The 20,725-nt window shown below is 35.2% G+C and overlaps 1 protein-coding gene across 2 annotated transcripts in view; it reads right to left on the bottom strand.

Annotated features, from left to right (window-relative positions):
* Nucleotides 1-348: 348 nt before the first annotated feature.
* Nucleotides 349-20,725, bottom strand: part of Epha6 (EPH receptor A6) — a 772,033-nt gene continuing 751,656 nt past the window's right edge. For both annotated transcript variants that reach the window (XM_070030423.1, XM_070030424.1), the window contains exons 16-19: nucleotides 14,177-14,370; nucleotides 2,247-2,396; nucleotides 1,252-1,360; nucleotides 349-540 (exon numbers count right to left, since the gene is read on the bottom strand). In XM_070030423.1, coding sequence (XP_069886524.1) covers nucleotides 502-540; nucleotides 1,252-1,360; nucleotides 2,247-2,396; nucleotides 14,177-14,370 — 492 coding nt within the window. In that variant the 3' untranslated portion in view covers nucleotides 349-501. The remainder of the gene's footprint in view (nucleotides 541-1,251; nucleotides 1,361-2,246; nucleotides 2,397-14,176; nucleotides 14,371-20,725) is intronic.

Here is a 20,725-nt window from a genome sequence, read left to right on the forward strand (position 1 = left end):
CTTTTGTTACAAGCTTGTTAGAAGATTATTACAACACAACTTAGATGTGTTCATTTTTTATGTAACTATATTATGGACCCAGGTTGATATTTTATATATGTGTATGTGTGTGTGTGTATGCACACACACACACTCATGTGTAAGAGCGATTTATAACCTGTTTGGAATAGTCAGCTATTTCTAAAAGACTCAGAAAACAGCTCAGCATTTTCATGTACCTTAGCTTCTGCAATCAACATATGAGCATTCTTAAACTTGCCAACATACAGTTATCAGTCAGTTAGGTATGTTTAGGACCATTGTATGACTATCATAACATTCTGTTTAAATTAAATTAATCATTGCAAATTAAATCTAAAAATATATATAATAACATTTATTCAATGTAGTTTTACTGAGAAGAATTGGTTTCCTCAGTATTATTAATTATTTTTCAGAATTGTGAAGATGACTCAAATGGACAGTCAGGGATTGCTTCCATGCTTCAGTCTGTAAAAGCCATTAGCACAATTGATCCACTCTTAGTCTTCCAGGAGTAATCTTTATAACATAATAGAGAAGTATACGGTAGTCAGTAAAAAGAAAAATAGAAGGGAAAAACTTCTATTACTACTTACTAAGAAGCACAGTTTTTTCCTCCTTTATCTTCCCCAGTAACTCCATCTCCCCTTAGCCACACCTGACAAGAATGTACCACATGGAATCACTGGCCATTTCTGCAACCATTCTAACAACAACAGGTAGTAACAGTTAAATTGCCAAAAACAAAAACAAAAAAGGAAAAATCAACTATACAATCCATAGACTTGATTTTTTTTAAAAAAGGTCAATTTGGAAGTTGCTTCATCACAAAACATGAAAGTAAGGTCAGCTATTTCTCATCTACCATCAAACTACATACATCATTAAGGATGAAACACCTGGACCAATTTCTTTATGTTTAGTCCATGAACACTTTCCAAATACTTCTATACAAAGTAGCACATCCATGCTGAGTTATGTATTATTGTGTAGAGATAATCTGCAGTGGGTCAAGCTTTTATCTGCAGGCTCATCAGAGAGGGCCTATGTAGCATGATTTTAAAATCCAGGTCGGAAGCATAAACACAAGCTGAGCAGCCACAGTCTGAATAGGAATTGTGGTTCACATGGAGGGATGTTTGAGAATCAGAAGAGAGGATGGTGGAGAGATATCTTTCATTTAGAAATATTGAGGCACAAAACACAGGTTATTTTTTAGTGCTTTCATACATGAAATCCTTTCTCTTGTATGTGCATCATGTGTAAACGTAAAGTCTGTATGCTGCTGACTATTCGTCTCTGGTGTCCAATGAGTATGACTCCAATTCTCCGAATATCACTGAGAGAAAGGGGTGGGGGGAGAGAAACTAGAGTTAATATAACTGCTTAATTTTGTATTCAATGGAATATAAATGATCAACAAAAGTTTGTTCCATTTTTCTTCTCTCTTGCTCCATAGAACCAAGTTAATCTCAAATTCAATTATACAAGGACAAACTCACCTCTAGATATCAATATGTTATTGTTTAAATAGTTTTTAGGCTTAAAGGCAGCATATAATTTAGGTAGCTATTTAAATTAATAATGGTAGTAGCACAAAGCATGCAGAGTGGAAGGAATAATGTGGATACTATTTGAATTCTAGTATTACTCAATACCATAAAAAGTTCCATGACATCAAATCACATGGAATTGCTATCAACATTTTGAAATCATGATAATTTTACACGATTTGGTAAAACTATTTTAGAATTTTAATCAATTTGTTTCAATTTATTATGCTCTAGCAAAGACTATCTCTGAGATAATAGAAAATAACTAGCAATTATCACAAGTAGAAAGAGCTCCAAAGTGATATGATAATATCACTTTATATGATGAAGGTAACAGGATTCAGTTATACAATATAGTAAACATGAATGATAAATAATTTACCAAGGTAAAGCAATGATGACATAAAGTGTACTATGTGAATAAGAGAAATATGCATTCTGTAAACATTTAAAATGTTTGAAAAAGCTATTTGAACTAAATATACTCATTATATGTGTAATAGCAATATAATAGCAAGTTTAATAGCAATGTCCAACTTCCACTAGAATGATAGTCACCAAACATGGTAATGACATATTTGCCTTTAGAAAGGTATTTTTTTTTACATTTGAATTTAAAGTTCTCTGAACGGAGCATCTAATTATAGTAAAACAAAACAACAACCCACTTACTCAATGCTCATTCTTGAAATCAAGTCAAAAGTTGTGAAACCTGCAGCCATGAAATTATTCGTATATTGCCCCATTTTTATAGAGTCCAGCCAGTCACCAACTGTGACAAACAAAGGATATTCAGAAACTTCACCAGGCGACTCTGGCATTCTACAAGGAGGAAAAGAGAGGACGCAGAAAGACACAGACACACACAGACAGACAGATGCACAGAGAGAACTTTAAAACTAGATAACGCAGAGTTACTCAATATCCTTTTTTATTTTTATTTTTTGTTGGTCGTGGGGGCCTGAACTCTGGGCCTGGGCGCTGTCCCTCAGCTCTTCACTTCAAGGGGAGCATTCTTAACACTTGAGCCACAGCGCCACTTCCGGCTTTTTCTGCTTATGTGCTGAGGAATAGAACCCAGACCTTCATGCATGCAAGGCAAGCACTCTACCACTGAGCCGCCTTCCCAGCCCCTCAAATTCTTTTTTGTAATATTCTTAGAGCTAATATATATATATATTTTTGGGTCCGGTTGTGGGGCCTGAACTCTGGGCCTGGGCGCTGTCCCTCAGCTCTTCAGCTCAAGGCTAGAGCTCTACCACTTGAGCCACGGCACCACTTCTGGCTTTTTTCTTTTTGCTTATGTGGTGCTGGGGAATCTAACCCAGGGCCTCAGGCATGCAAGGCAAGCGCTCTACCACTGAGCCACCATCCCAGCCCCTCTTAGAGCTAATATTTAAAGAAATACATGATTATACCTTTTATTTAAATCAGTTAACTTAATATTTTATTTATCAAATCAGTCTTTTGACTTACTTTTCTGCTTTTTTGACACTATTCAATTGATATCTTGCTATCTTTCTTTTAAACTTTTTTCTTTTACATAAAAAAGTGCTGTGGAAGACGCGGACTAGCCCCTCCTCTTGTCAATAATAGAAGAGTGAAGAGCCCCAAATGATTTCTTCTCACTGCTTCTGACCTAATACTGAATCTGTGTTCTTTTAGGTTTTCCCACAGTTGCTGTGATAGTGCTAATTTATTTGGGCAATTCATTGATCAGACCCAACGTATGTGTTATTAAACATCTAACAAGATTCTATTATTTGTTAAAAATTATATCTGCTGTCATACAATAGATATTCATATCTAAAATATCTCATGTTTTACCACACATAATTAACTTTTTTATTGTGAAAATACCATACAGAGGGGTTACAATTACATGGGCAAGGTAATGAGTACATTTCTTATTAAGCTTTGTTGCCTCCTCTTTTCTTTCCCCTTCCCATCCCTTCTGATCCCCCCCACTTCCCGCCAAAGTTGTAAAGTTCGTTTTTCGAGATTTGTACATCTCCTTGTTGCAATGGGTCCACCTGTATCCCTATTTAAGTGATTTGTTTTTTCCCTTCCCCTCCACAAATTATACCAACATCAAATACAATGAAAGCAGGGGTTATACCGTGGGGGAGGGACTTACAAATTAACTATTTTATCTGTAAATAGAAACTACTAATACATTGAAAACAGTTGATTAAACCACATGATATAAGGATTCCTTCAGCTTGAAGCAGAGGGAATAAACATTCTACCTGGTAATTGTCTGGCTAAAAATGTGTGGGAGTGCAAATAAGATTTAAAAGCTTCTGTTCAAGGTAAAAACTGAAAATACCTAACAATCAAAATTATTCCTAGAATGATGAAAGGGGTAACATGAATCAGTATTCACTGTATTCCTAAACTGTCATGTTTAATGGAAACTTCTTTGTACAACTACTTAAAGGTAATGTAATATATAAATTAAAATTACTCTAAAATCCATTAAATTATAAAGAGCTGAATTTTAGTAGCACAAGTACATCAATCATCTCCTAAAGACTGAAAGTTGCTTCCTTGGGATTCAGGACAGAGTTCCTATTCAATAATTCACTGTGTTGTTTTTTACTGGCTACACAGAATCCTCCTCATCCCCCTTCTTTAAACAGGAGTCCATTACAGGTAGAAGTTAGAGCAGATAAGGATAGTAGGAGAATACCTCAATATTTGTTCTTTATATGTGATTGGAATCTGTAAAATAAGTGCATATATTGTGGTTACATCGTACTCTATTGAGTCTAGTTATTCTGAACAGTGACTAGCTTTTTTTTTTTACTCTGACTCCAGTTGATTCTGAAGGTCCTATTTTTGAGGTTAAGTCATATTCTTTTTTCCTACAATACAAATCGCAATGCTATTTGACTGTGGGCGGTTTCATTCTAGCTAATATCAGAAAGGCTCATAACTTGATCTAAAACAAAAATTAGCCTTGTACAAAAGGTGAAAGGCTATTCTAGTTTCTATCAAGAAAACTTTGAATTTTCACTCTATTTCTTGGAAGTTCCCTTAGAAGTACACATGTTAATAAATATCTAAAAGTTATCTAACATTATCTAAAAATTATGTATGAAATACAAAACAATAAAATCTTTATGACAATTCATCAGGTTTTCAAATTGTAAGAGTACCACTAATAATGTAGTATCAGAATGTAGACGGGAATACAAAACAGCTTCTGCAAAATTTTCTTACACTTTTTGGTCAGTTGCACATATTTCAAGAAATGCTGCCGAACAAAGTTTAAACATCAGACACTTTCCGTTGATTAGTAACAAAAGTGAACATATTTCGCCTAAGGAAAACCACACAAGAGAAAATTAAATTTCCTAATTGAAAAAGGTGTGAGTCTCACAGTTTCAATTACTTGTCAAAGAAATCTGTTGGAAATGAGCAAAATTAAGTGTTTAATAAGCGACTTTTCTTTCAGATGGTATGCTTGATGTGTAGCGTTAGAGGATCTCTACTTCTCTGAGATAACACAAGAATAACTCCTGAGCTCTTACAATTTCATAGTTGGTAAGGGGACATGTAATTTTCTAATTTTATGTCCTTACTATAGAAAGGCAGTGGAAGGACATTCTGAAAACTAAATGATTGAGATGATCTATTTCCTTTTTGAAAAGCATACACTATTGCTTCCAGAATGTTTCTATATCATAATTCCCTTTCTCTGCCCACATCTTTAGTAACCTAGTTACTCTTTGGCCTTTATATGGTGGCACTGGCAGTTGATTTAGTAAGGTCATGTTCCCCTCATTGTTCACAGCCACTGTGCAATAACTTTTCTTTCACCTTATCTCATCGCGAAGTTGAAAAATGCTGCTGGTTTCTGGCTTCCAGTGCTGGGTACCATCATCCTCACATGAATTCACTGGGACGTTATGTAATAAACAATAAGTGCCCTTTCTTATCAAACAATGGCAATGATAAACTCAGTCTGCTATTTGCTGAGCACAGAGAAATCTTTGTTATTTAATGATTAGTAGGGACTGTTTATCTGAGAAATGCTTTCACAGCAAAACCAGCACCTCACATATTAAAAAGTACATATTGTAAAACAGAAGGTCAAGGGTCTGCTCTCTTCTCAGTAAAATAAGGAGGGGATAGAATTTAGGGAATGTTATGTGTAAACTGTGGTCTATTTAGACTAGAGGAAGGGCTAGTGTGTAGGTATAATAATATTACAGTTTAAGTAATAAAAACATATGCTGGATACATCTAAGTATATACAAATGAGTAATGCTGATAGACCAAAAAAGTTTCTAATTTAATGAGTCCTTTGAGTTCACAATAATAAGCCTTTTAATTTACAAAGCTCTTAGGTTGTTAATAGATATCACCATTGCCCCTAAAACTTAAGAAGGCTTTAACCTTAAAATTTTATGTCATTATCATGTCACAAAAATATTATTTTTCATAACTTATGTTTACCATGTAGATATAAACTAGGAAATGTGATCTATACAATCTACAAAGCAATATACTTAAAATGATTCAAGAAAAGTTATTTAAGGAAACATTATTGCAGTTGGGTGCTGATGGCCTATAATCTTAGCTATTCAAGGGGCTTGAGATTTGAGGATCTCTTTTCAAACCAGCCTATGCAAGAAAGTTCCCATGAGACTCTTATCTCCAATTAACCACTGGAAAATTACAAGTGGCTCAGAATGGTAGAGTGCTAGCCTTGAGCGAAAAAGCTCAGGGACAATGTCTAGACCCTGAGTTCAAGACGAACTACTGACAAAAACAACAACAAACAACCAAACAAACAAAAACTCCAAAACATTATTGCAAGAAAAATGTTTCTTTACTATGAAATCATCAATGCATTAAGGCTTTTCTCCTCTTACCATTTTAACATAACAAATAAAACACTACTGTTTAAAATTTATGTATGTTTAGCAAAACCAGCCAGGTAGAGTACATTCTATTTTATAATGCCTTTATTTCGTGTAATTATATTTTCATGTTTCAACAGTTTTCATATTCAAGCCAGTAAAAATATTGTATATGTTGCTTAACAACTTGTTTAAACCCTAAAACTAGACTCACATTGCTAACAACATATTTTCATTGTAGATAATTGTGTAGTCTTAGAGCATGTGTCTTTTTGTTTTAGTTGAATTACTTTCTTGGCAAAATATCTGCAAGATGGAAGATATATTTAAGTAAGTTAAAACTCCCATGTTGTTAGAAACTGTATTTTTATATCTTTCCATTTTATTCAGGCTTTTCACATATGTTGGAAGCATTACAGAAAGCCATGAATCAAAGGATCATTTAGAGTTGAATTTTGGATTCTTTGTAGAAAATTCCCATCCATGATGTAATGGCTGATTCATGATGAATGATCTGTTTCACTGAATTCTATTGTAAAAAATCTAGAAGAATGTCTGTTGATAGAGTGGTTAACTTATTCACAAAAATCTTGTTTATTTCTTACATTCCAAAAATCTTTGTTTATTATGTATTTTCGAGTGGGGAAGTGGGAAGTGGGAGTCAGATGACTCATTGTTAAGTTTCATATGCAGGTATAACCAGACCTAGAACTATCACCACAAGGTTCACCATATTCTGCATTACTGCTTATACAAGAATTGCTCATCTCACCATTTTACAGCATGTAGTCAATCCACATAATAATATTGTAGTAAAACATTACTTATCTAGTTTTACTTAATCAGATAAAGGAGACAAACTATTCAACTTGAACATGAAACAATAAAGTAAATTTCCTATTAAAATGAAAGCATAATTGGACTCAAAATGATAAATATTCTCAAATGAATATAATATAAACATGCCATCTATCTTGTGGAAGTTCATACTGGTGAACATTGTTCAAAATAATCTCTCAGTGTTAAATTGGAAGCATAAATTATTTCTGTTAGATTTTTATTTTCAGTAAGTTTTCATTTCTTATATATATGTATATATATAAATGTATACACACTTAGAGAGTGATAACTGGGAGAAAACATCAAGGGATGAAACTTCAAAGTAAATTTAAAATTTGTATATTTGCTTAAACATTTGGAAAGGATAGATGCAAAACAAGAACAATACTTTTAAAAAATCCAACATTTTACTGTAATTTTGAACAGAACATTCAGTACATATTTCACAGAACCAGAATAATAGGTCAGTGAATCTCTGAAAAAGCCAGTTTTTGTGGGGAAATAATCCAGGGTCAGAAATAGATTTCATAGCAAATGCTAAGTGCAATGCATTGAAAGTGGCTGTCAAAAATGTCATGAGTTTGATCACTAGCACTGTAAAGCCAAAAACAAAATGTGGTCTGTATTTGACCTTAGTGAAAAAGACTGTTGTGCTGATTAGTAATGTCTTCCATATCAAGGGAAAAAACAAAACAAAATGAAACATGTCTGCCAGCATCAAAAAAGAAACAAACGAACTTCAATCTACAGAAGTGCCTGAGGATGTAGTTCTGGAACAATGTTCCTGCCAGATTCCCTCATTTCTCTATATTGTTGTACTTACTACTTTCTTCTCCCCCACCCCCTTATATTCTTCAAGTGGCTGAGCATGTTAGGAGTATGTTTGGGGAATACATGAATTTAACTATTTGCTACTTATTCCCCTGGGTAAGGGAATATACTTTTACAGCCTACATGCTGTTGCTATGCTAAAAATTCTTTTAGGGATTTTTAATCTTCCCCATTTATGAAACCATTTTTAGCCTAGAGAAAAATCTAACTGGAAATGCAACTACTGCAACTACTATATAATCGTAATGCTCAAATAATGTTGTACTAGGAAACATCTAATCATTTTCTGTAATTCTATACTAGTAGTGGAAACAATAAGGGATTTGGCATTGACAAATCTCAGCCTTCATGGGCTACTGATTACTTGCTATTACCATTGACAAACTTACCCTCTTTGAAACTTCATTCCTTTATATGAAGGATGGGGACTATAACAGTGATGATTATAGACACAACTGCTTTAAGTGCTCAGCATATACAATGACTGGCATACAGAACACATGTCAACAATTGTTATTGTTCAGAATATATATTAGAATTTGTATCAGTATTACTATAGGTATTTACATTAATGATATAATTCTCTTGTGCCAGAAGTTTTGGTGAATTAGATTTCGATTTTCTAATGTGAAAATAGTTTTAACTGTTTGATCAAAGTTTCATACTTACTTTTTCTTTAATAAAACTTTGAATATCAGTAAAATTTTAGTGCTAATTTTGGCCAGACAGTTACTCTTTTTTTCATAAAAGCCAACAGTGTTAGCAACAAATATCAAAATATGACAAGTTGTCCATGACTCGGTACACAATTTAGGAAGTGTTGGTTGTATGCTGCCCAGGCAGCATTGTGCAAGCTCTTTTAAAAAATGCACAGACAGTTTTACATCAAATTGTTGAAAGTTGCTACACCCATAAGATAGCACTACTGGCACATGATTAACTACATGCATGGATTAGCATGTTTCACATGTTTCTAAAGCAGCGGTTCTTAATTTTATTTTCCTTCAATATTCATAAATTATTGGACATCAAGTGCCAGAAATTTCAATTATAGACTTATATATATTAAGGAAAATAGTTATAGTCCCAAAGGATGAAAAAATTTAAGATATCCTTAAATATAGCCCAGTAGGTAGTGAGAATATTGATGTTACATTGGTTAGGGCAAGCCATGATATCTGAGGGGTATGGACCATTTGGGAAACTGTTGTCCATTCCTAAGGGAATGGTCAAGAAGCCCATCATCTGCAAATACTTTGTCAATAATATGCTGGGGATACTTTGACTACAAGAATTATTATTATTATTTTTCATACATTGCAGCTCTGCCCAATTCAGCTGACTATACCTAGTTCACTCAGTAGGCTTCAGTAGGAATCAGAGGCAAATGCTGAAGAGAGTGGAACAGAAATGTGTAGGACAATGTATGTGGGAAGGGGAAGGTAAGTAGAGCTGGGTGAAAGAGAGCATAAGGTAATTGGCTTCGCTTGTTCTGTTGAACTACAGGTCCTCAGAAACAACCCAGATTTCTCTGGATGTATACTGACTTGGATTCGGGAATAGCTACAAGGTTGATCTTGGGTTGATGTAGAAAAACAAAGGCAGGGAAACAAAACCACACATTTAGGTACCATTTCCAGTGCTGTTCCATGCACAACCTTGACCTCAAGCAACCCTCTTTCTGCCAGGGATTATTCACTATGTGAAAGATACAAATAATTCTTTAAAAGGCAGGGCATGACTGTAAAATGAGTGGAGGGTACTTTGAAATTGCTACTGTGAAAGGATGACTGCTTATGCCAAGATGATAGTTTTGAAAATAAAATTTGACAATTAATTCAATATAAGATTGTATTTATAATATAATATTACTTAGATATCTGTTTACCTTCTTCAGAAGGAAGGGAACAAGCATATTTGATGCTATAAACAGCTCTAAATATTACTACAGGATAAGGACAGGCACAAATTATTCCATTAATAGCTGCTCTGCCTCTGATCAGTATTTTTTCCTTTTAGATCCTCTGACTTTTGAAAGGAAAGACTACAGATATAAAGTTTGTGGCTTTCTAACATGTTACTGTAAAATTATTAAACCATGGGCTTCATAGCCTTCCTCATTTGCTCTTGTCACCTTAATTTCATCCACACTATTCTGTCAAGGAAAAGGGTAAAAGCTTCTCAGGTGAATTCTTGAGAAAAAAGCAATTAGAGTGGAATAAAAGCCATGGGGACCTTGTGGATGAGAGACTGATGTTAGTACAGATGTGAGAGAAAGCTGGGAGTTTGTAGATCCTGGAGAAATAGAGAGTCTAATAAAAGTGACTGTGGGCTATGCACGGAGGTTCTTTTACATGACTGAAAAACATGTAAGAGGAAAGTTGGTAATTCTACCTTATGTTGCATTTCCTTAATCCAGTATCACTCTGGGACAGATCTCTTGCCTTGGACCTTAGAAGATGGAGAAGCTCTGTCTCATGGAGAGATATGCTACAATTTTGCAAACGCAAAAACAAAGCATTCTTTAGCTAATGTTTCTGTCCTTTACTTGCTATTCCACTGCACTAAACAGTCCCAGTTCTCTGGCACTCTGTGGAGAGTAGTGGGGTAAGTAGGTGACCAGGGAAACCTGTTCTGGCTGTTGCCAATATAAGAATGTTGATAAGGTTCAGGCATAATACTCTTAAAGCATTGTTCCATTGTTTCTCCCAGGAAAAAAAAGAGCAAAAAGCAGTAGCACATACATCTTTGTCAGAAACAAGGATAGCAAATCAGTCACAAAACTTCCATTTGGTCTCTAAGAGATTAGACTTGAGAACTAAATCAAGGTGTCAGTCTCATATATAAAGCACCCAGCTCCTATCTTGCATATGGCAAGGCTATCACAGAGTTTGCATTCCACTGTATTCCTGCACACCTCACTAAATCATCTCTCTCTCTCTCTCTCTCTCTCTCTCTCTCTCTCTCTCTCTCTCTCTCTCTCTCTCACACACACACACACACACACACACACACACACACCTCTCATCCTGATTGATCTCTGGGTCCTTTTTGATTTTTTGACATTTTCTCTTCTTAAAGTTCTTCATTAATGTTTTCCAAATATAATGAGCATGTGCAACCTCAAAAATACTCTCAAGGAATTGTGTTATCTGCTTTTGTTCAAAAAGAAAGGTAGAGCCATTGCACAGTGAGACAGCTTTGTATGCTAGGCTTTGGCACTGAAGTATGTAAACCTTTCACCACAAGAAGAAGTCCAGACTGTGAGAAAAACTGTCTTTTCCATCTAAGTGTGTTGCTTCAAAGTTCATCCTTTGGCCTGGTGGCTTGGCTCTTGTTTAGGAAAAGAGGAACTGTTTTCAAGATGGAATCAAGATACACCCCAAATTGTTCAAGAAAAAAGCTGAGGGTGTGGGTACATTTTGAGATTACTTGTGTACTGTTAATCTTATATACATTTTACACTATTCAAGCTAGCCCGTCATGAGCAGATTGTGAACCTGAGCTCAACCAATCAGAGTAGGGGCAGGGCTTCCTGCTTTAAGGTTCAATAGGGGAGAAGATTGCCTGAGTTCGTTTGCCAGATTTTTAGCTGATGGAACACCCTTCTGCAGAAATAGATTTTTTGCCTTGTTGAGATAATTATCTCTCTGTCTATTGTTGTGACTCCAGTGGTTCTTAGAGAGCATATTTATAACAAGACAACATCCTATTCCATGAATACAGACTCACTTTGTGGTCTCTTTCCATTAGAACTTTTTTATCCCCCTCTCAATATTAAAGCAGGTCCAAGTCTCTTAAAATATATCTAAAATAGCCGGGCGCCGGTGGCTCATGCCTGTAATCTTAACTACTCAGGAGGCTGAGATCTGAGGATCATGGTTCAAAGCCAGCCTGGGCAGTAAAGTCTGTGAGACTCTTATCTCCAATAAACCATTAGAAAACCAGAAGTGGCACTGTGGCTCAAGCGGTAGCATGCTCACCTTGAGCTGAAGAGCTGAGGGACAGCGTCCCAAGCCCAGAGTTCAAGCCCCACGACTGACAAAAAAATAAAATATATATATATACAAGCAAGAAAAATTTCCTTTATTTTTTCTTTACTGTTGGATTCAGGCTTCTGGACACAAAAATCAGTCCTATGGATAATTCTTTCTGACATCAAATTCACTTGCTCTGTACTGATGTCTTTTACAATTTTATTGAAAATGTACTTGAAAACACTTCACTGGTAAATCTCATAGACATACTTTGTATTACTTAAGGTTTGTGAAGCATGGGTCATTATTATTCATGGAACTCTTCTTTTTTGGCCTTAATGTGGTACCTTTTAGTTGACCTCATTACTAGTTTGGCTCTTCTTTCTTAATCACTTGATAGTTCATGTCTTAAATCTTGGTATCCTAGGGGGATTGCATAATTTTCCTCTGGTTAATTCCACTCTTTATGGCCTTCATAGAGTATCTTATGCTGCTAGTTGCTACAATCTCTATGTTGTTGATCTTTTACATCTTGAGCCCAGATCCTTTTACCAAGGTTCAACTTACAAGCCCATTTACCTATTAGATATCTCTACTTAACAGTCCTTCAGGAAATTTGGTTTTCATGCTCAAAATCGTCTCCATTTGACTCCAAAACATGTCCGTCTTCCTCTCTTAGTGACTAAACCATTGGCTGGCATGTCTAAGAAAGAAACCTGACAAATATCCTTGGTTCTTTTCTCTCATCTTCCTTCAATATTCTACCATTGCCAAGATATATCTTTTTTTCTGTCCAATTCATTTTCTTCTCTTCTGACCTCAACCTTGTTGTCATTTTATAACTTAAGCCCTTATCTTCAGCTTGGCTAGTTAAAAGAAAAACAAAACGAAAAGACCCAGACAACTATTCCTTTTTCCAGGCTTGTTTCTGTAAACAGTTTTACATTCACAGTCTAAGTTAACTCTAGAATGGTCTTGCAGGATCATGTCATTTTCTTGCTTAGAATACTTCAATGGTATCTATTACTTTAGTGATAAAATCCAAAATGCCATTCTCTCCTGCCCCCTACTCCCTTACTGCTTCCTGTGTTGGATTGCTTTAGGGAAGATGGGCTAGAGTAATAGTTTAATCTCTAGCTATTTCATGCTTGGCTTCACTTTACTGAGGCTGCCAATTAGTGATTTAGAGGTGAATTCTTATGTGCTCTGCTATGAACAGAGGCTTGTTTTAAATAGTCCTTGAAGAGCCTCAATCTCCTTGTCACTAAAACCCTGCACTGACTTAACCTGTGACCTGAAGTTGAATGTCTGTATATCCTCTTGGTCATCTGCTAAGTCAGTAAATTGAGTTTTGGAATGATTTTAGTTAATGCTAATTTAACCTAAAAGAAGAAATATACTTTCAACTTAATGATATTTTAAATGTAATATTTCTAGATATAGATAACAATCTTTTTCTTTGACTCTTCTCTTGATAATTGCTTTTCAGAGAAAGGTTAGTAGATCTCAGTTCTCCTGAGTTTTATAAAATGGTGTATGAGTGCCTTCATTTTCCTGACTTGTCATCTGTCTGATTCTGGTTTTAGGAAAGGAAAGAACCCGCAGCTAGGTGTGATCATATCAGCAGGAAACTTCCTTCCTCCGGGCTGATTCACAAATTACCTCCATCTTCTTTGCCATTTCAAATAGAGGGTCAGAACATTGAACAAGAAAATTAAGGGACCATGTACATACATGCTCTCTCTCTCTCTTTCTCTCTCATAAACATACACACACATTCTACTTATAAGGATTAGCAAAGAAAAATATATAAATTTTGGTGTCACAGAGGAAAAACAAAGTAATTAATTTTAAATATTATCTTTGAAAAAACAAAAGAAGGTGTTTTCTTTTGAAAAAAGTCTGTACTTTTTAAAATATTAAGCATTTTTTCTGTTCAGCTGATAAATAAAATATGGGTTGTATAAGGCTAACAACTAGACAATTACCAAGGCAAACTCCCCACTATAACAGCTACTTTTGTTTGTAACCTGAAAGAAATTATGATTGTCAAGGGGGAAAAAATCAACATTATGCATCTTACACAAGGATGTCCTCTACCAGGGTGTGAAGGGCACTGGGATTTCGGATCAGTTTGTCAAGGAAGCTGACAATGTCAGTAAATTTCGGTCTGTGATTTCTCTCCTTCTGCCAGCAATGGAGCATCAGCTGGTGTAAAGACGCTGGGCAGCCCATGGGAGCTGGTAGTCTGTAACCTTCTTCAATGGACAGAATGACCTAAATACAAATACACAAAAGATTATAGTTTTATTTTTGGAGGACAAAGAAACCATATATTAAGTAATGCATGTTTTTGTATTTCAGTAATAGAGGGTAAATTATTGATAAGCATGGAAACTCCTTGTGATAAGTACACAGAGTCTAAATAGAAGTAAATACCAGAGTTCTGAACAAGAACTAAAAGTATCCCCACTGTACCTGCTGACTCCTGGGAGAGGAAAATATATTTTAAACATGCACTACTCAAGAAGCAGTTTTGTGTGATCTAGTTGGAGTATCTCAAGACTCAATATGAACATCAGAAAATTACTGGATATTGGCACATGTCGTGCTAACTATATGTGACAGATGTTTCTAAGTAAGTGAAAAATTTAAGTAATATTCTCCTATGACATGACATTTTTATCCTTTTTAATTTTGAGGAACATGTTCATGGTGTTAAGGATTGCCTTCTTTAATAAGATCAATACATGTTATTTTCTAGCCTTCATTGTGTACTTAATTCTTCTTTCCTAACTTATTATCTTATACTTAGTCTGATATTGACCTACAAAATCATTTCCCCCCAGACTCCAAGGTCCTTAATACTTGAAAGGACAGCAATGGCTGGCATAGTTTAGCAAACAAAAGGACTTTTCAGCCTGAGAATCTAGGCTTGCTAGCTGAGGAAACTTAGAATGATTGCAAGCTGAGGCCTTACAGTTAATCTCCAATACTGGAAAAGAATGTACATCTCTTAAGGTTATGACTGATTGTGCATGGCCTAAGGTTAGGCATTCCGTAAAGTGGAAAAGTGTTTTTAACAATCATATTTGCTTTACTTTTAAGATGAACTCATACACAGCATGGAGTCAAGAGGAGGTTTGTAATGATCCTAGCCAGAAATCTACATAGTCTTAGTTGAGGTAACAGTCGTGGTGTACAAAAAGCAGATTGATTCAGTGCTTCAGCAGACATACAGAAGTGGAACGAGATTAGAGGTGACAGGGAAGGAAGAGACAACAATAACGATTAGGGTTTTTTTTTTTTTGTTTCATAAAACAGGGTGATGGGATAATATGTCCATTTTTACGAGCTTTGGGAGTTTAGATTGAAGCATTATGTGTATATAGCTTGGAATTCTTACTAAATGCCAAGTAATGGCTTGTTTTTAAGAATTGCTTACTCAAGTCTTAGAATATTTATTATGTGAGTATAGTTTTTACACACATTTTATTGATAGGAGAATTGAAACTTAAACTGATGAGCAGATTGGGGCAGTATTGTGTAGCAAATATTCTCTAGAGCATAGACTGATGTTGTCATCACTAGCCTCTGAACCACACTAGTTGTAGAGATTATCTCTCCAGAAGACATGACATCTTCAACTCACTTGCCTGAATTAGATTGAGAGCCCTCTTTTCTGTGTTCTTTGTTTGTAACATCTGTCGCTTTCTTTCCAGGTTTCTGTATTTATCATCCAGAGGATATATCACTTCATAGAGGGACATTAGACATATTTGTGCAAAACCAAGCCTAAGACTCTACTTGGGGTTTTCTCTCCTTTGCAAAGAGGATCATCATTCTCTCCTTTCCAGGCACTACTGGAAGACCTCTGGGCCTCTGAGTTCCCTGTTATCCAAAATTAACTTGAAGTCATGCTGTGCCTACCATCTTACTACATTTTAAATCTGGCCATTTACAATCCTCTTTCTAAATGACATAGTTCTCATTTTTATTACTGCACAGCCTGGTCTTTCAGCCTCATCTTTTCCTCTTGCAACTATCCTTTTCACTATAGTGGAAAAAAACCTCACTGCAGTGGGTCTGTGCCCACGTTTCTCCATATCTGAAATTCTCCTGTGGCCCTCCATGATGTTGGCTCTCAGCCCACTCCTCTGTGGCTCTCATCCCTCTTCTCTGTGACCTGTCCTGTTTGACCCTTTGCTTTCGGCATTACAGAACACTTGCTGTCTCTCATCTGGTTGAACTGAGTTCTTGAAAAATTTCCCCCCATAAACTCCCAAGCATGATGTCTTGTCAAGCCAAACAATGACCCATTGTCAGACATGTGACTTATAAAAGCTGTATTTTAAAAGTAGCTCGAGAAAAACTACATTAACCTTTATCTTCATAAACATTTCTTTTGTGGAAATTTATGCTTTATATCTGCTTTCTGATTCCTTAATTAAGGACTGACAGGGAACAGCATATGGGTGCTTTGTCTAAAAGACTAATTGAGGTTAGTTGTTTTAGGAGATGAAAGGGTGATAATTAACTGGAGAGAATTTTGTAACAGTTTGGTCTTATGATATTCATAGGCTGTCATCCTCTGGCAGATGAGTTATATAAGGTTATATCCTTATCCAACCATGTAAGAGAAAAAATTAAAATAAACAGAAAAATCTAAAAGTGACTGCAATAATTTCCATCTGGAGGCAGAAGAAATTAGATTCTGTCAGAAATTATTATCTAAAACCTGGCTGGTTGTTCTAAATAGACCATACTATATTCCTTATCAACACTGCAATTTTTAGCAGCTCAGAATCAACATGAGGTTCAGTTGGGGCATGCTGCTTGCTTCTGTGCTTTTGGTGAATCTGATGAGTTTTCCAATTGTGTTGATTGTGTCTGAATCTAAACAGGCAATGCATATCTTTTGTTAAATGAGACAAACAAGGATTAGACAGTTATTATGAAAATATTGAGATATTCCTGAGCTAAACTAATGAACTAGGATTGCTTGGACTGTATAGTGTGCCACATTTTTGCTATAAGCCTGTTCAATATTTCCCCAAAAGGGTTCATATTAAATTGAGTCATTTATTGTTACTGTAAAATGAAACTGACTCAATTTTTTTTCCAGGATTGCAATGAATAACTAAGTGGATTATTAAGTTACTTTACTATTTAAAAAAATCTTCCTTCTAAGTATTTAGTGTGGTTGTTTGGAAAACATAAAATTAAGATTGAAGGAGGAAGCCAAGGCAAAGGATCCTAGTAGGCATTTGCTTTTTTTTTTGATAATATGAATTAGCATATTTAGATTCATGATACTGTAACATAGAAAATATATTTTCTTGGTGTGCATGTAAATGTCATATCTACATGGAAAAGCAAGGAAGAAAAGATAGAAGGAAGAACAAAGGAAGGAAAAAGTGGTGATAAATAAGCAACATTTAAATGAACTCACTTCTCATTTAATTTCTTTTTTCCTCCCTCCCTTTCTCCTTCCCTCCTCCTTCCTTTCCTCCCTCCTACCTTTCCTCTCTCCCTTCCTTCTCTCTTTCCTCTCTTCCTTCCTCTCTTCTCTTTTATTTCTCATTCTTTTTGACATCGCACTAGGGGTTTGAACTCAGGATTTTATGCTTGCTAGGCAAGAAATTTACCACTGAGCCAGAATTCTAACCTTAAAAAAATTTCAAATAGTTGTACAGGTGTTTGAATTTAACATACCCATTAATGTTATATGATGTAACTTGATCAGGATCATCCCTACATCTTTCTCCCTCCCATTCTCACATCTATCCCATCACCATCAATTTCCTAGTTTCCTAGCTCTATTTTCAAATGTGTGCATTGAATAATTTGACTGGATTCACTATCATTCTTTTCTCTATTCTTTGCCCTTCTCCTTTTAGCTTCTATCCAAGACATATTTCAATTTCTTGGTATTCATTTTGTTAAACTTTTAATTGTTCAAAGTGGTTACATCATAAAAATCTACCACCAAATATACCATATTTAGTCAGTTTATATATATATATATACACATATATGTACATATATATGCATATGGCCCTGTATGTGTTTTCATATATATTCATATTTTAGGTCTCCCTCTCACAAGTGAGAGAAAAGATATGTCCTTTGGCTCTCTGAGCCTTAGTTACTGCACTCAATATGATTTTTATTTCCAGGACTATATAATTCCTTGCAAATGACATTCTTCCTGATGGATGAATTTAATTAGATTATAAATATCAGATTTTTTAAATCAATTTGTTGGTTTGCGACGTCTATGCTGCGTTCATAACTTGCCTGTTGTGAATAGTTCTCCAATGAACATGACTGTGCAGGTACCTTTATTATGTCTTGACTTGCAATCTTTTGGATAAATTCCTAAAAGTGATATCTCCATCCCTGTTTTTCACTTTTTTTGGATGAATTCTCTCTTTCCTAGGCTTCTTGTAGTTGCCGGGATTACAGGTGACACCACTGCATCTAACTGGTCTTAGTTAAAACAGAGAATTTAACTGATTATTTTCTGCCCTGATTTGTCTGGAAACACAGACTTCCTTTTCTCAGCTTCCTATACAGCCTGGCATGAAAGGCATCCACCACAGTGTTCAGTTATGAGCTTAAAAGGTATCTTTAGAACTTCTCAGACCAGGGATGTCATTGAACTGTGATCCTCCTATTTTCACCCTCCCATGTATTTAGGATTACCAGTGTGACTTTCACACTGGATTCACATTCAACAAAATTTTAATCTACATAATTTATAATACAGTAAAATTAATCAGTCAAGAAAGGAATACAAATGATAGCAAAAGAAGATAAGGTGATGAATGAATAAGATATAGAAAGAAGATATTTCTTCAAAAATAAATTTGCTATATAGTTTCATATTTAGAGTTAAATTTTAAGTTAGAAAATTAAAAAACATCTTGCACTTTAGATAATTTTCCAAGTCTTTTTTGGAAGTCACAACAGAATATTGTGGGAAATATGAAATAGTGTATTTGTTCCTTTCAGATTGTTCAAAGAGTGGATGAAATGTTGGTGATCTGATTTATCATTTGGAAAAATCTTAATTTTTTTTACAATTCTTTCTTTCTTTTGAACACCTTAATTTTTAACAAATGAAAGCTATACTTTTTTATTTTTATTTTTATTTTTTGTGAACATACTGTACCGAGGGATTACAATTACATGGGAAAGATAATGAGTACATTTCTTATCAAGCATTGTAGCCTCCTCCTATACTTTTTGAGACCAAGTTAACTAACATTTTTTCTGCAGCCTAGACTAAGTTTGTAAGAGTATTTGGGAAGGAGCTGCTTAGACTACCCTGTAAACCTAAACAGTTACTAATGGCTTTATTGAGTAAGTATCTGTCTCCTCACCATAAAGAAATAAGGACTGGATTCTTCTGTAATTGTACCTTTTACTGAAAAAAACAAAAAAGCTGTTGTTGAGTCATTGAAACCAAAGATTTCCACTGCAGGAAGTTTAGTGACATCTCTAGTTCTAAAGTTACCATAAATTTAACACAGGACTTGGCTCCCTGTGAAAAACTATTTCCCACAAAACTCCAAGAGTTCCAGTCAATCTCTGTAGGGAGACTAAATCCAGGTAGGGTGAACTACAATAAAGAAGGTTTGAAACACTAGAATTATTTCTTACTTTGCTAGTTCTTCTACAGCAACAAATTATACTTTTTGTTCTTGTTGTTGTGGTGGTCTTGGGGCTTGAATTCAGGGATGGGGCACTATCCCTGAGCTTTTGTGCTCAAGGCTAGTGCTCTACCACATTGAACTACAGCACCATTTCCAGCTTTTGGGTAGTTAATTGGAGATTAGAGTCTCATGGATTTTCCTGCCTAACGGGTTTCAAACCAGCAACCTCAGATCTCAGCCTCCTGAATAGCTAGGATTATAGGCAGGAGGCATTGCTACATGGCTTAACAAATTATATCTTTTAGAAATATAAAGACTAGAATGGCCATTAGCAAGAAAACAGATAATAACAGATGCTGATGAGAATGTATCCAAAAGGGAATGCTACTACTCTGTTAATGGGGATGTAAATGGTTCAACCACTCTGGAAAGCAGTATGGAGGTTCCTTAAAAGAAGAAACATAGGACTTTCCTATGATTCAGCAATCCCACTCTGGGCATTTACCCAAATCATCACAAACAAGGCCATACTAAAGCTCCCAGCACAACTATGTTCACTGCAACATTATTTACCATAGTTAAGACAGAAAACCAACCCAGATGCCCCTCAGTAGATGAATGGGTCAAGAAAATATGTTATATATGCACAACAAAATTCTATGCTTCCATTAGAAAGAATGGCATCACTTCATTTGTAAGTAAGTGAAATAAGCCAGACCCAAAGAAGCATAAGCTCCATGGTTTCCTCATTTATAATAATTAGTATACATCTAGGATACTAGATGTATAGGATAGTCTTAGCAGAGGATCTCAATATTTCAATATCTATGTACATATGACCATATAAAATGATGCTAATCAAAATGAATTCTAAAATATGGAAACAATAGCAATTTAATATATATTTTTTATTGTAAAGATACTGTACAAAGGGGTTACAGTTACCTGAGTAAGGTAATAAGTACATTTCC

Source organism: Dipodomys merriami, unplaced genomic scaffold (assembly GCF_024711535.1).
Source record: "Dipodomys merriami isolate MVZ:Mamm:240054 unplaced genomic scaffold, mDipMer1.0.p SCAF_2, whole genome shotgun sequence".
NCBI lineage: Eukaryota > Metazoa > Chordata > Mammalia > Rodentia > Heteromyidae > Dipodomys > Dipodomys merriami.